Below are 12,273 nucleotides of genomic sequence, written 5' to 3' on the forward strand. Positions count from 1 at the left end.
AAATCAAGATGTCATCCAAATATACAGTCATGAATTTATCAAGATAATTCCGGAAGATATCATGCATGAAGGACTGAAAAACAGATGGAGCATTAGAGAGCCCGAATGGCATCACAAGGTATTCAAAATGGCCTTCGGGCGTATTGAACGCAGTTTTCCATTCATCACCCTGCTTAATACGAACTAGATTATATGCCCCTCGAAGGTCAATCTTAGTAAACCAACTAGCCCCCTTTATCCTAGCAAACAAATCGGAAAGCAAAGGCAAGGGGTATTGAAACTTGACCGTGATCTTATTCAAGAGGCGATAATCAATACAGGGTCTCAAGGAGCCATCCTTCTTAGCAACAAAAAAAAATCCCGCTCCCAACGGTGAAGAAGATGGCCGAATATGCCCTTTCTCCAAAGACTCCTTAACGTAACTCCGCATGGCGGTATGTTCTGGCACAGACAGGTTGAAAAGTTGGCCCTTAGGAAACTAACAGCCTGGAACCAAGTCAATAGCACAATCACAGTCCCTATGCGGTGGAAGGGAACTGGACTTGGGCTCGTAGAATACATCCTGAAAATCAGACAAAAACTCAGGAATTTCAGAAGAGGAGGAAGAGGAGATTGACATCAAAGGAACGTCATTATGAATCCCCTGACATCCCCAACTAGTCACAGACATAGATTTCCAATCCAACACCGAATTATGTACCTGCAACCATGGAAAACCCAGCACAATAGCATCATGCAAATTATGCAACACCAGAAAAGGACAATCTTCCTGATGGGCTGGCGCCATACACATGGTCACCTGTGTCCAAAACTGGGGTTTATTTTTAGCCAAAGGTGTAGCATCAATGCCCCTTAAAGGAATAGGGTTCTGCAAAGACTGCAAGGGGAAACCACAACGCTTGGCAAATTCAAAGTCCATTAAGTTCAAAGCGGCGCCAGAATCCACAAACGCCATGACAGAAAATGACGACAATGAGCATTTCAAGGTCACAGATAACAGAAATTTAGGTTGTACAGTACTGATGGTAACTGAACTAGCGATTCTCTTTGTACGCTTAGGGCAGACTAAAATGACATGAGAAGCATCGCCACAGTAAAAACACAACCTATTCTGACGTCTAAATCCTTGTTGTTCCGCTCTAGACAGAATCCTATCACACTGCATAGGCTCAGGTATCTGTTGTGAATTCCGTTCTGGAGCTCCCTCCTGTGGTTGCTAATGGTATTTTTGTGAGTTCTGCCCTTGGGCTCCCTCTGGTCGTTTCGAGTGGTACTGCTGCTCCTTTAGGTAGCTGTAGCAGCTGCCTTCACTAATCGCCTTGCCTGGGTTTGTTATTTAAACCTGCTCTGGGCTTTAGTTCATGCCAGCTGTCAATGTTTCAAGATTGGATTTAGTCTTCTCCTTGGATATTTCTCATGGCCTGTTCATTTCAGCAAAAGATAAGTTCTTGCTAGTTCTTGTTAGTCCATTTGCTTGGACCTTATTTCTCAGTTTTTGTTAGGTCTTTTTGTCCAGCTCGTCATTATGATATATTCAGGCTAGCTGGAAGCTCTGGGGAAGCAGATTTGCCCCTCCACACCGTGAGTCGGTGTGGAGATAATTTTTTGTGAACTCTGCGTGGATTTTTAGTTTTGAATTCTGACCGCACAGTATCCTTTCCTATTTCTGTCTATTTAGATTAGTATTTGGCCTCCTTTGCTAAAATCTGTTTTCATCTCTGTGTATGTTATTTCCCCCTCCACTCACAGTCAATATATGAGGGGGGCTATCTTTCCTTTTGGGAATTTCTCTGAGGCAAGATAGTTTTCTATTTCCATCTTTAGGGGTAGTTAGTTCTTAGGCCGTGACGAGGCATCTAGGGAGAGCGACCCACGGCTATTTCTAGTGTTGGCGTTAGGAGTAGGGTTTGCGGTCAGAAAAGTTACCACCTCCTCAGAGCTTGTCCATGTGTCCTTTTAACCACCAGGTCATTTCAGTGTTGTTCCCTAACCACCAGGTCATAACAGGTATCTGCTCAGAGGACAACGCCACAGTGCGCACAGTTCTGCGCTCCCGCAAGCGCCGATCAATCTGAATGGCCAGAGACATAGAATCACTCAGACCAACAGGCGTGGGAAACCCCACCATAACATCTTTAACAGATTCAGAAAGACCCTTTCTGAAAATTGCCGCCAAAGCATCCTCATTCCATTTAGTCAGCACAGACCATTTTCTAAATTTCTGACAATACAATTCTGCCGCTTCTTGACCCTGAGACAGGGCCAACAAGGTCTTCTCCGCATGATCCACAGAATTTGGTTCATCATATAATAACCCTAGAGCCTGAAAAAAGGCGTCTACATTAAGCAAGGCCGAATTCCCAGATTCCAGGGAAAATGCCCAATCCTGAGGATCGCCACGCAGCAGGGAGATGACAATTTTAACCTGCTGAATGGGATCACCCGAGGAACGAGGTTTCAGAGCAAAAAACAGTTTGCAGTTGTTTTTAAAACTCAAAAATTTGGACCTGTCCCCAAAAAATAAATCAGGAGTAGGAATCCTAGGCTCTAAAACCGGAGACTGAACAATATAATCTGAAATACCTTGCACCCTAGCAGCAAGCTGGTCTACACGAGAAACTAATCCCTGAACATCCATATTAGCACTAAACTCCTCAGTCACCCAGAGGAAAAGAGGGAAGGAAAGACAAAACAGGCTACAGAAAAAAAAATTAAAAATGGCTCAACACCTTTCCTCCATTCTTCTGAGATGCATTTAACTCATTGTCGGCCAGTTGTACTGTTATGATCCAGTGACCCTGGAGCCACATGAGACGAGACGTTCTCTGGAATAGGTGGTACCTGTACTGACCGCAACTAGAAGTAGCCGTGGGGTGTACCTAACACGTCCTAGACACCTCGACACAGCCGGAGGACTAAATACCCCTATAGATGGAAATGGGAATTCTATCTTGCCTCAGAGCAGAACCCCAAAGGATAGACAGCCCCCCACAAATATTGACTGTGAGTATAAGAGGAAGGACATACGCAGGCAGAAAGCAGAATTTAGCAAAAGAGGCACTTCTAGCTAAATAGAAAAGGATAGGACAGAATTCTAAGCGGTCAGTATTAAAACCCTAAAAATATCCACAGCAGAAAATACAAAATATACTACATCTAACTAAAGACATAGAATGTATATCTGCCTCTCCAGAGAATCCAGCATGACTGAAAAATCCAAACAAAGTCTAAGCTGGACAAAAACACAATGGATTGCACTGAGATGTAAAGCACACTACATATGTGCTACAGAGACAAAAAAAAACAGAACTTATCTTAGCTGAATTGACAGCAGGGCATGAGGAGCCAGACAGAGATGCAATCCCTCCAAGTACAATGGACAACTGGCAGGGAATCATGGATCCTGCACACCTAAATACCTAGTAGAGCTGCAATCAGCAGAAACACCTGCCCTGGATTACAACCCAGAGACAACTGCACTACCACCAAGAACCACCGGAGGGAGCCCAAGAGCAGAATTCACAACAGAGGAGCAGGGTGCAGATGTGGAAGACGAGGTGGTGGATGACATAGTGACTGACCCAACCTGGTAGGAGGACATGCATAGTGAGGACAGCAGCACAAATGGGGAAGGAGGCATATCCCCCCAACAGGCAGGAAGAAGCAGTGTGGTGGCCACAGACAGAAGGCGTGCATCCATTGCCAGTAACACCAACATGGGGGAAGTTGCCATTCCAAATGAGTCGTCGGTCCCAGCGTCTCACTGAGACCGATACTGTGCAAAGGGTTACTGCTGCCTCTCCAGGCTCTGCTATTGTACCCTGCACTGATCTGCGGTGAGCAGGCTTTTCTGGGACTAAGTCCTGCTTTGCACACACTGAGCATGCCCAGGGTAAGATCTCTCAGTGGAGATCAAGGGTCACATGCTCAGGTACTGCAGCCAAACCTATTGGTCCTTCTAGGAAGGTCCTGTAGGTGCGCAGGCTCTGTGGCAGCCTCTCATTGGTCCTTCTAGGAAGGTCCTGTACGTGCTGCAGCTATTTAAGGCTCACATGGCCGCACAGCCATGCGCTATTGTCTTCCTAAGTTATGTGCTTTGTGCTAGTGTGGTCATGTGTTTGTATGTGTTCAGGGACCCGGCTGAAATAAGCCCCTAGAATGCTGCCACCTCTGGCGAGGAGATTGTGTTTGTGTGTATTCAGGGACCTGGCTGAAATAAGCCCCTAGAATGCTGGCACCTCCGGCGAGGAGTTTTGTGTGCATGCATGACCACTGACTGCTCTCATTTGGGTAGTTAGCCTGTGCCTCTGTGAAAGTCTAACAGGGCACAGAGCTTTGCTTTCTCGGGCGCTCTGTGAAGCTAACAGAGCTGGTTCATACCGCCATATAGTGCCGCCATTTACTTAGCAGCAGGTTCTTTCCTGCACGGTGGATCCCAGGTTGTGAACGCACCAATCCCATCTAATAAATATATTCGGTGCGTTCCGCCAACCCTAACACAATGTGTCCTGAGTATGCTGATACCCCATATGTTGGGGTAAACCCCTGTTTGGGCGCACGGGAGAGCTCGAAAGGAAAGGAGCAGTTTTACTTTTTCAACGCAAAATTGACTGGAATTGACATCGGACGCCATGTCGCGTTTGGAGAGCCCCTGATGTGCCTAAACAGTGGAAACCCCCCCAATTATAACTGAAACCCTAATCCAAACACACCCATAACCCTAATCCCAGTGGTAACCCTAACCACACCCCTAACCCTGACACACCCCTAACCCTAATCCCAACCCTATTCCCAACCTTAAATGTAATCCAAACCCAAACCCTAACTTTAGCCCCAACCCTAACCCTAACTTTAGCCCCAACCCTAACTGTAGCCTTAAAGGGAACCTATCACCCCGTTTTTTTCGGTATGAGATAAAAATACTGTTAAATATGGCCTGAGCTGTGCATTACAATAGTGTAGTTTGTGGACCCCGATTCCCCACCTATGCTGCCGAAATACGTTACCAAAGTAGTCATTTTCGCCTGTCAATCAGGCTGGTCAGGTCGGATGGGCGTGGCTTCTTCCCCCAGATATTGCGTAGTTTTCCGTTGGTGGCGTAGTGGTGTGCGCATGTCCAACGTCCCCAATCCTGCACGGGGGGGTGAAAATAGCAGCGATGTCCGTTATTCCATTGGTGGTCGGTGGGCGCGGCCATCTTCCTTTGGCCGCGCGTGCGCAGAAGCGGCGCTCTGCTGGCCGCGGCTTCAGGAAAATGGCCGCGGGATGCCGCGCGTGCGCAGATGGAGATCGCGGCGGCCATTTTCCTGAAGCCGCGGCCAGCAGAGCGCCGCTTCTGCGCACGCGCGGCCAAAGGAAGATGGCCGCGCCCACCGACCACCAATGGAATAACGGACATCGCTGCTATTTTCACCCCCCCGTGCAGGATTGGGGACGTTGGACATGCGCACACCACTACGCCACCAACGGAAAACTACGCAATATCTGGGGGAAGAAGCCACGCCCATCCGACCTGACCAGCCTGATTGACAGGCGAAAATGACTACTTTGGTAACGTATTTCGGCAGCATAGGTGGGGAATCGGGGTCCACAAACTACACTATTGTAATGCACAGCTCAGGCCCTATTTAACAGTATTTTTATCTCATACCGAAAAAAACGGGGTGATAGGTTCCCTTTAACCATAGCCCCAACTCTAACCCTAGCCCTAACCCTAACCCTAGCCCTAACCCTAGCCCTAACCCTAACCCTAGCCCTAACCCTAACCCTAATGGGAAAATGGAAATAAATACTTTTTTAAATTTTTCCCTAACTAAGGGAGTGATGAAGTGGGGTTTGATATACTTTTATATAGGGTTTTTTAGCGGATTTTTATGATTGGTAGCCGTCACACACTAAAAGACGCTTTTTATTGCAAAAAATATTTTTTGCGTTACCACATTTTGAGAGCTATAATTTTTCCATATTTTGGTCCACAGAGTCATGTGAGGTCTTCTTTTTTGCGGGACTAGTTGACATTTGTATTGGTAACATTTTCGGGCACGTGACATTTTTTGATCACTTTTTATTCCGATTTTTGTGAGGCAGAATTACCAAAAACCAGCTATTCATGAATTTCTTTTGGGGGGGGGGGGGGCGTTTATACCGTTCCGCGTTTGGTAAAATGTATAAAGCAGTTTTATTCTTCGGGTCAGTACGATTACAGCGATACCTTATTCATATTTTTTTTATGTTTTGGCGCTTATATACGATAAAAACTATTTTATAGAAAAAATAATTATTTCTCCATCGCTTTATTCTGAGGACTATAACTTTTTTTTTTTTCGCTGATGATGCTGTATGGCAGCTCATTTTTTGCGGGACAAGATGACGTTTTCAGCGGTACCATGGTTATTTATATCCGTCTTTTTGATCACGTGTTATTGCACTTTTTGTTTGGCGGTATGATAATAAAGTGTTGTTTTTTGCCTCTTTTTTTTTTTTACGTTGTTCACTGAAGGGGTTTACTAGTGGGGCAGTTTTATTGGTCGGGCCGTTACGGACGCGGCGATACTAAATATGTGTACTTTTATTATTTTTTTTTATTTAGATAAAGAAATGTATTTACGGGAACAATGTATATATGTATATACAAATATTTATATTTTTTTTTAGGAATCTTTTTAATTTTTTTTATACATGTGAATATTTCTTTTTACACTTTAACATTGCCCGGGGGGGGGCATCATGTTATAGTGTAAGATCGCTGATCTGACACTTTGCTGTGCACTGTATCAGATCAGCGATCTGACGTGCACTCCTGAAGGCTTGCCAGCGCTTGCTCTGAGCAGGCGCTGGTAAGCCACCTCCCTGCAGGACCCGGATGTAGCCCCGTGGCCATTTTGGATCCGGGGCCTGCAGGAAGGAGGAGGTAGGAGAGCCTCGGAGCAACGCGATCACATCGCTCCGGGGGTCTCAGGGAAGCACGCTGGGAGCCCCCTCCCTGCACAATGCTTCCCTATACCGCCGGAACACTGTGATCATGTTTGATCGCAGTGTGCCCCGGGGTTAATGTGCAGGGGGCCACTCCTGGCACATAGTGTCGGATGTCAGCTGTGATAGTCAGCTGACACCCGGCCGCGATTGGCCGCGTTCCCCCCGTGAGCGCGGCCGATCACTATGACATACTATCCCGTCGGTGGTCATACGGGCCCACCCCACCTTGACGGGATAGTACATCTAATGTCAGAAAGGGGTTAATACATAAAACTCTTTAATTTCTATACTGTATTTCATTCCTTACGTGTCACACTGACAGCACATGGACACACAGATGTCATACGGATGTCACATACATCCACATGGTTGGCACACAGACAAGGACCCCGAATCTTACCAGTAATGTTTTTTCCAGTATAGGAATCACCAGGACATGTGAAGGGGGCCTATATATATATATATATATATATATATATATATATATTTATTATACTACAGAAGAATTGCCAGGGAGCTAGTAGCTGGGTCTGTTTGGACTGTTTTTCATTTTATATGGGGTACAGAATTGATTAGGCTGGGACTGTTCAGTAATGGACAACCTCTTTAGGTAAATCTCCCCATAGTGTTGAGGAAGTAAAAGTAGTTATGTGTACGAAAACAAAATTAAGTAACTTGAAGTTAGTGCAAAATCAGTAAAACAAACTATTTGTAAAGATAATCAACTTTTTCTTTTTTTTTCGATTGAACTTTTGTTCAGTGGCGGAATTTCGCTATTAATATTTGAGGTCTGTCATTAAAATATGAGAATGCTGTAATTTTTGCTGCTGTTTTCATCATAATATATTGCTTTTATCCAAGACAGCATATTTTATTGATAAAAGGCACTATAATTTCTACAGAACATATGGATGTATGCCATCTGGCATTGTTAATTTTTTTTTTAGAATTTTTTTCCAGGTGCACTGCACTTCTTTTAGAGTTAAGTATGTGACATTTCATAGAGACATGACTTCAACACCTGTTATTGCATTTCCCTCTGTAGGAAAGTAAGCATTTCTCAACCACCAATCTAGATTATTTTTAGACAGCATTGTCAGCTTTGATCATTTTTGTGGCTAAATTATTGCTTGCTAGGCATAGACTGAAAATGTCAGCTTAGTAGATGCAAGTCACATAGATATACAGTCATGGCCGAAAGTGTTGGCACCTTTGTAATTGTTCCAAAAAATGAAGTATTGCTCCCAGATTGTAATTACACACGTTTAGTTATACATATGTTTATTTCCTTTGTGTGTATGGGAACAACACAAAAAAAACTGAAAAAAAAATCAACTTGGACATAATTTCACACAAAACCCCCAAAATAGGCCAAATAAAATTGTTGGCACTTTTCCACAATTGTGCGTAAACAACTTTGTTTTAAGCATGTGATGCTCGTTCAAACTCACCTGTGGTAAGTAACAGGTGTGGGTAATATGAAGATCACACCTGAAGCCAGATAAAAAGGGAGAAGTTGATTTAATCTTATGTGTGCCACACTAAGCGCGGAGAACAGAAAGAGGAGAAGAGAACTGTCTGAGAGCTTGAGAACTTAAATTGTTTTAAAAAATCAACAATCTTAAGGTTACAAGTCCATCTCCAGAGATCTTGATGTTGCTTTGTGCACGGTACGCAACTTAATCAAGAAGTTTACAGCCCAAGGCACTGTAGCTAACCTTCCTGGACATTGACGTCAGAGAAAAAGTAATGAAAGGGTGTCAAAACTTTCAGCAATGACTGTATTAAATATGTATCTTTGTATAATGAAAAATTCTCTAGCACTATGTAGTATTTAGTGACACCTGGTATTTCAGAGTCTTTGATACACTAGATGACAAAAATAAAAAAAACACTAAAAAGCAAACGAGTCCACACAGACTCTTCACTATACATAAGACTTTTTTTCTGTATCTGAAAATATTGTGATAAATATAACAAAAACAACAATTGTTCTTACTCAACTCCACGAAGTGAAATCTTGTGACCTGGACGAGAAGAGCTCACACTAATGTAGATGTGTAATGCACTTAGTACCAGGAGAATTTCAGGCTTCAATTCAGCTCCTAGACGTTCTCTAATCACATCATTACGACTCTAAAAAGAAACCAGAAACATAGTAAGACCATGGGAATTTAAGCTTGATTACATTCATCACATTTACATTAAATGGGAATTCTACTTTCATTTAACTTTGTATAAATTAATAGTACAGGCAAATATAATAAACTTTGTACTGTATCTTATCAGAGAAATCAGCTCCTTATTCTTCTCCTCCTTCCTCCTGAACTTACTATCCAAACAGCTCAACTTGATCTTGCTCAAGACAAGGAGGACTGCCAGCAGTCATGTGTCAGGTTACACTTCCTATTATACATTATGGTTGGGGAGGATGTGAAGAATTGAGGAACACAGTGAGAAAATAGGAATATGGAAAGATTTCATTGAGCTTTCTAACAAGTCTTTTATCTCACCAAAAGCTGAATTCACATCTACACTGCTTAGTACTACGGTATAATCTTCTCATTGCTAACTAAGGAGTTAAGAGCAGGAATCTCTCTCTCTCTCTGTGCTCTTTATAGGATAAATTACAGCAGCTAATTTCCACCCTCAAGTTCATAGTGAGCTGTAAATTAAAAGACAGATATTCACCTATGCAGGATATAAGTAATATAATAATCGAAATAATGGTATTTCACATGTACACATGGAACATTTTATTTTGAGAAGTTACTTAAAACTATAGCCTAAATTTAAAGTCAAATTCGCATAATTAAATTAAAATCTGTATAAATATTTAACCATGTATATATAGACATATACAGCTATACCTAGAGAATGCCTCTAAAGTTGTCCTTAAAGCCTGAGATTATTTGGTCTATACACTGGATACTCAGCCTTCATGCTTATACATTTGCCTAACTTAAAAAAAATGCTAGTTTGGTTACACTTTTTGCACAAATACTCATATTTTCTATGTGAACATTGTTGGTGTTGCTCATGTCTCATTGTGGTGGACTCTACTGTCCATGTGTGTTATAGGTGGCCATTCATTCATTTTCTTCTGACACTAAAGAAACAATGGAGTCAGCAGCTTAATTTTACATAATTTTGTGTATGCTGTTTAGATCACCAAGACGCTAAACCGTCACTGACTATTAAAGGTACAGGGTCCAATTTATCATTGCATTTCCACTTGTTTTGTTTTTTTGCTTGAATACCTCTCAAATAATGACTTTGTGATTTGTGACAAAATCATCAACAGATTTGCACCTTTTTTTCCAGTTATGTTTTGTGGTTAATTTTTTTTATTTTTATGTCAATGTGGCTTATTCAGATGTTTTAGACTAATTTGTGAAAATTTTCAAAATTTTGTGATTTTATGTAGGTCAGGTAATAACGCACATTTTTCAGACGTTTTGTAAAAAGTATGAATGTTTACACTAAAAAGTCGCAAAAACAGTTACAGGCTGAAAAAAGAACAGATTTGGGCTTTGCACAAAAATTCATAAGTTGCGTGCATCATTTTGAATAATTTGGCAAAAGAGATGACAGTAGAAACCATAAATCAGAAAAGAAAAGTGGCGCTGGTTCAGTCACTGCTCTGTGTATGGAGAGCCTCAGCATTGAAGCCAGCTGTCAGTCAGGGCCACGGCGCAGTTACAGTTGCCCACGTCGACCCCGTGACTGAAACCTAAACTATATTGGGGAGAATAAAGCTAATTTTCTCCTCGCAGTGATCGGGTAAGAGCGGGCATCGGGAAGGTTAGTAACGCTATTACTGAAGATTATCCGAATATCTGCAGGTTAATAGCAATTTTTCTGGTGAAAGGTTCCCTTTAAATGCTGGTCCCTGGACACATGTTTATTGAGGGAGATAATGTCTAATTAAGGTGTGAAATTATGCGCTGAGAGGCAAGAATCCTGACAATGTATTGCTACAACATTGAAATAACTAGAATATTAGCATCTTTAAAAGGAATCAGTTAGTAGGATCGTCCTCCTGAGCCATCTATATGGGCATGTAGGTCATAGGAAGCTGAAAAACAGGACATCTTGATAACTGTGATCCGATGTCTTATTCCAGAAAAATCCATGTTTTTCTCATACGTAGATGAGCTGTTAAGATCTATGGGCCGGACATAGATCTCCCTGAAAATCTGCCTCCAGAGCTTGTTTTAAATGTGTAAGGGTTAATCACACTTAATAAGCCCGAAAAATGAAAACGTTACAGGTCTCGGAAAATGGTGACAAAAGCAAAACCTTTTCTTAAATATTTAGGAATTTTTTTCACCACAAAAACTATATATGTTTGCTATCTGACCTGGGGAATCATATTGCCATATCCCTTTTACCATGTAGTGAATGTGGTAAATAGAAAACCCCCAAAACATTGTGGAATTGCACTTTTTGTTTTTGCAATTTCAACACACTTGGTATTTTTTCCCGCTTTCCTGTGCATCGCATGATAAAATGAATGGTTTCGTTGAAAGGTACAACTAGTCCTGCAAAAAAAACAAGCTATGGGGCAGAAAAATAAAAAAGTTACGGCCCTTTAAATAATAATAATAAGAATAAACAAAAGCGTAAAAAAAAAAGAAAATCACAAGGTCAAATTGGGGGTCAAAGGTGTTCATATTCTGTGTGTTACAATTATTTTGATTTTTTAGTAATACATTTAGAATATCGTTTTGACAAAAATGACAATTTAATAAGTTTAATATGTTTAATATGTTTCATTTTACTGGGAATGATGAAAAATGCATTGGGGTATAAGATCGAATTGAAGTCACAATATAAACACAGCATGGAATACAGGAACTCCATCGATTTAAGTGATCGCGGTGGTCACAAGTTGTGCAGCGTGGCTACTGTGGACTTTTAGCATTTGACACTTTTACCAATTCATATCGTCCATAGTTACGAGTGGTTTTGAACATTTTTCCAAGCTTATGTATAAGATAGTTCATCACCTTGAATATAATATTTATATTCATACTAGCTGTACTGCCCGGCTTCGCCCGGGGTAATAACTGCTGTTAGCAAAATAGGATGTGTTAACAAAAATGTATTCTGCACAAAAAAAAACACAAAACAAATAGATAGAAATGTAATTATTAAAAGGCAAAAACTAAGCTAATAGAAGCATTTTACAACATATATTTCAACACCAGAGATATTCCACACAGATTTAACTAAATTGGCCAAGTAATGTGAAGTAATCTTCTACTACTTATTCGAGAGCCTTTTGATAAATGA

At 41.6% G+C, this 12,273-nt stretch overlaps 1 protein-coding gene across 2 annotated transcripts in view; it reads right to left on the bottom strand.

The window, feature by feature from the left end:
- FRMPD3 (FERM and PDZ domain containing 3) overlaps positions 1–12,273 on the bottom strand; it is a 371,292-nt gene that overhangs the window by 101,790 nt on the left and 257,229 nt on the right. For both annotated transcript variants that reach the window (XM_077283386.1, XM_077283387.1), the window contains one exon: positions 8,975–9,111. In XM_077283386.1, coding sequence (XP_077139501.1) covers positions 8,975–9,111 — 137 coding nt within the window. The remainder of the gene's footprint in view (positions 1–8,974; positions 9,112–12,273) is intronic.

This window comes from Ranitomeya variabilis, chromosome 2 (genome assembly GCF_051348905.1).
Source record: "Ranitomeya variabilis isolate aRanVar5 chromosome 2, aRanVar5.hap1, whole genome shotgun sequence".
Classification (NCBI taxonomy): domain Eukaryota; kingdom Metazoa; phylum Chordata; class Amphibia; order Anura; family Dendrobatidae; genus Ranitomeya; species Ranitomeya variabilis.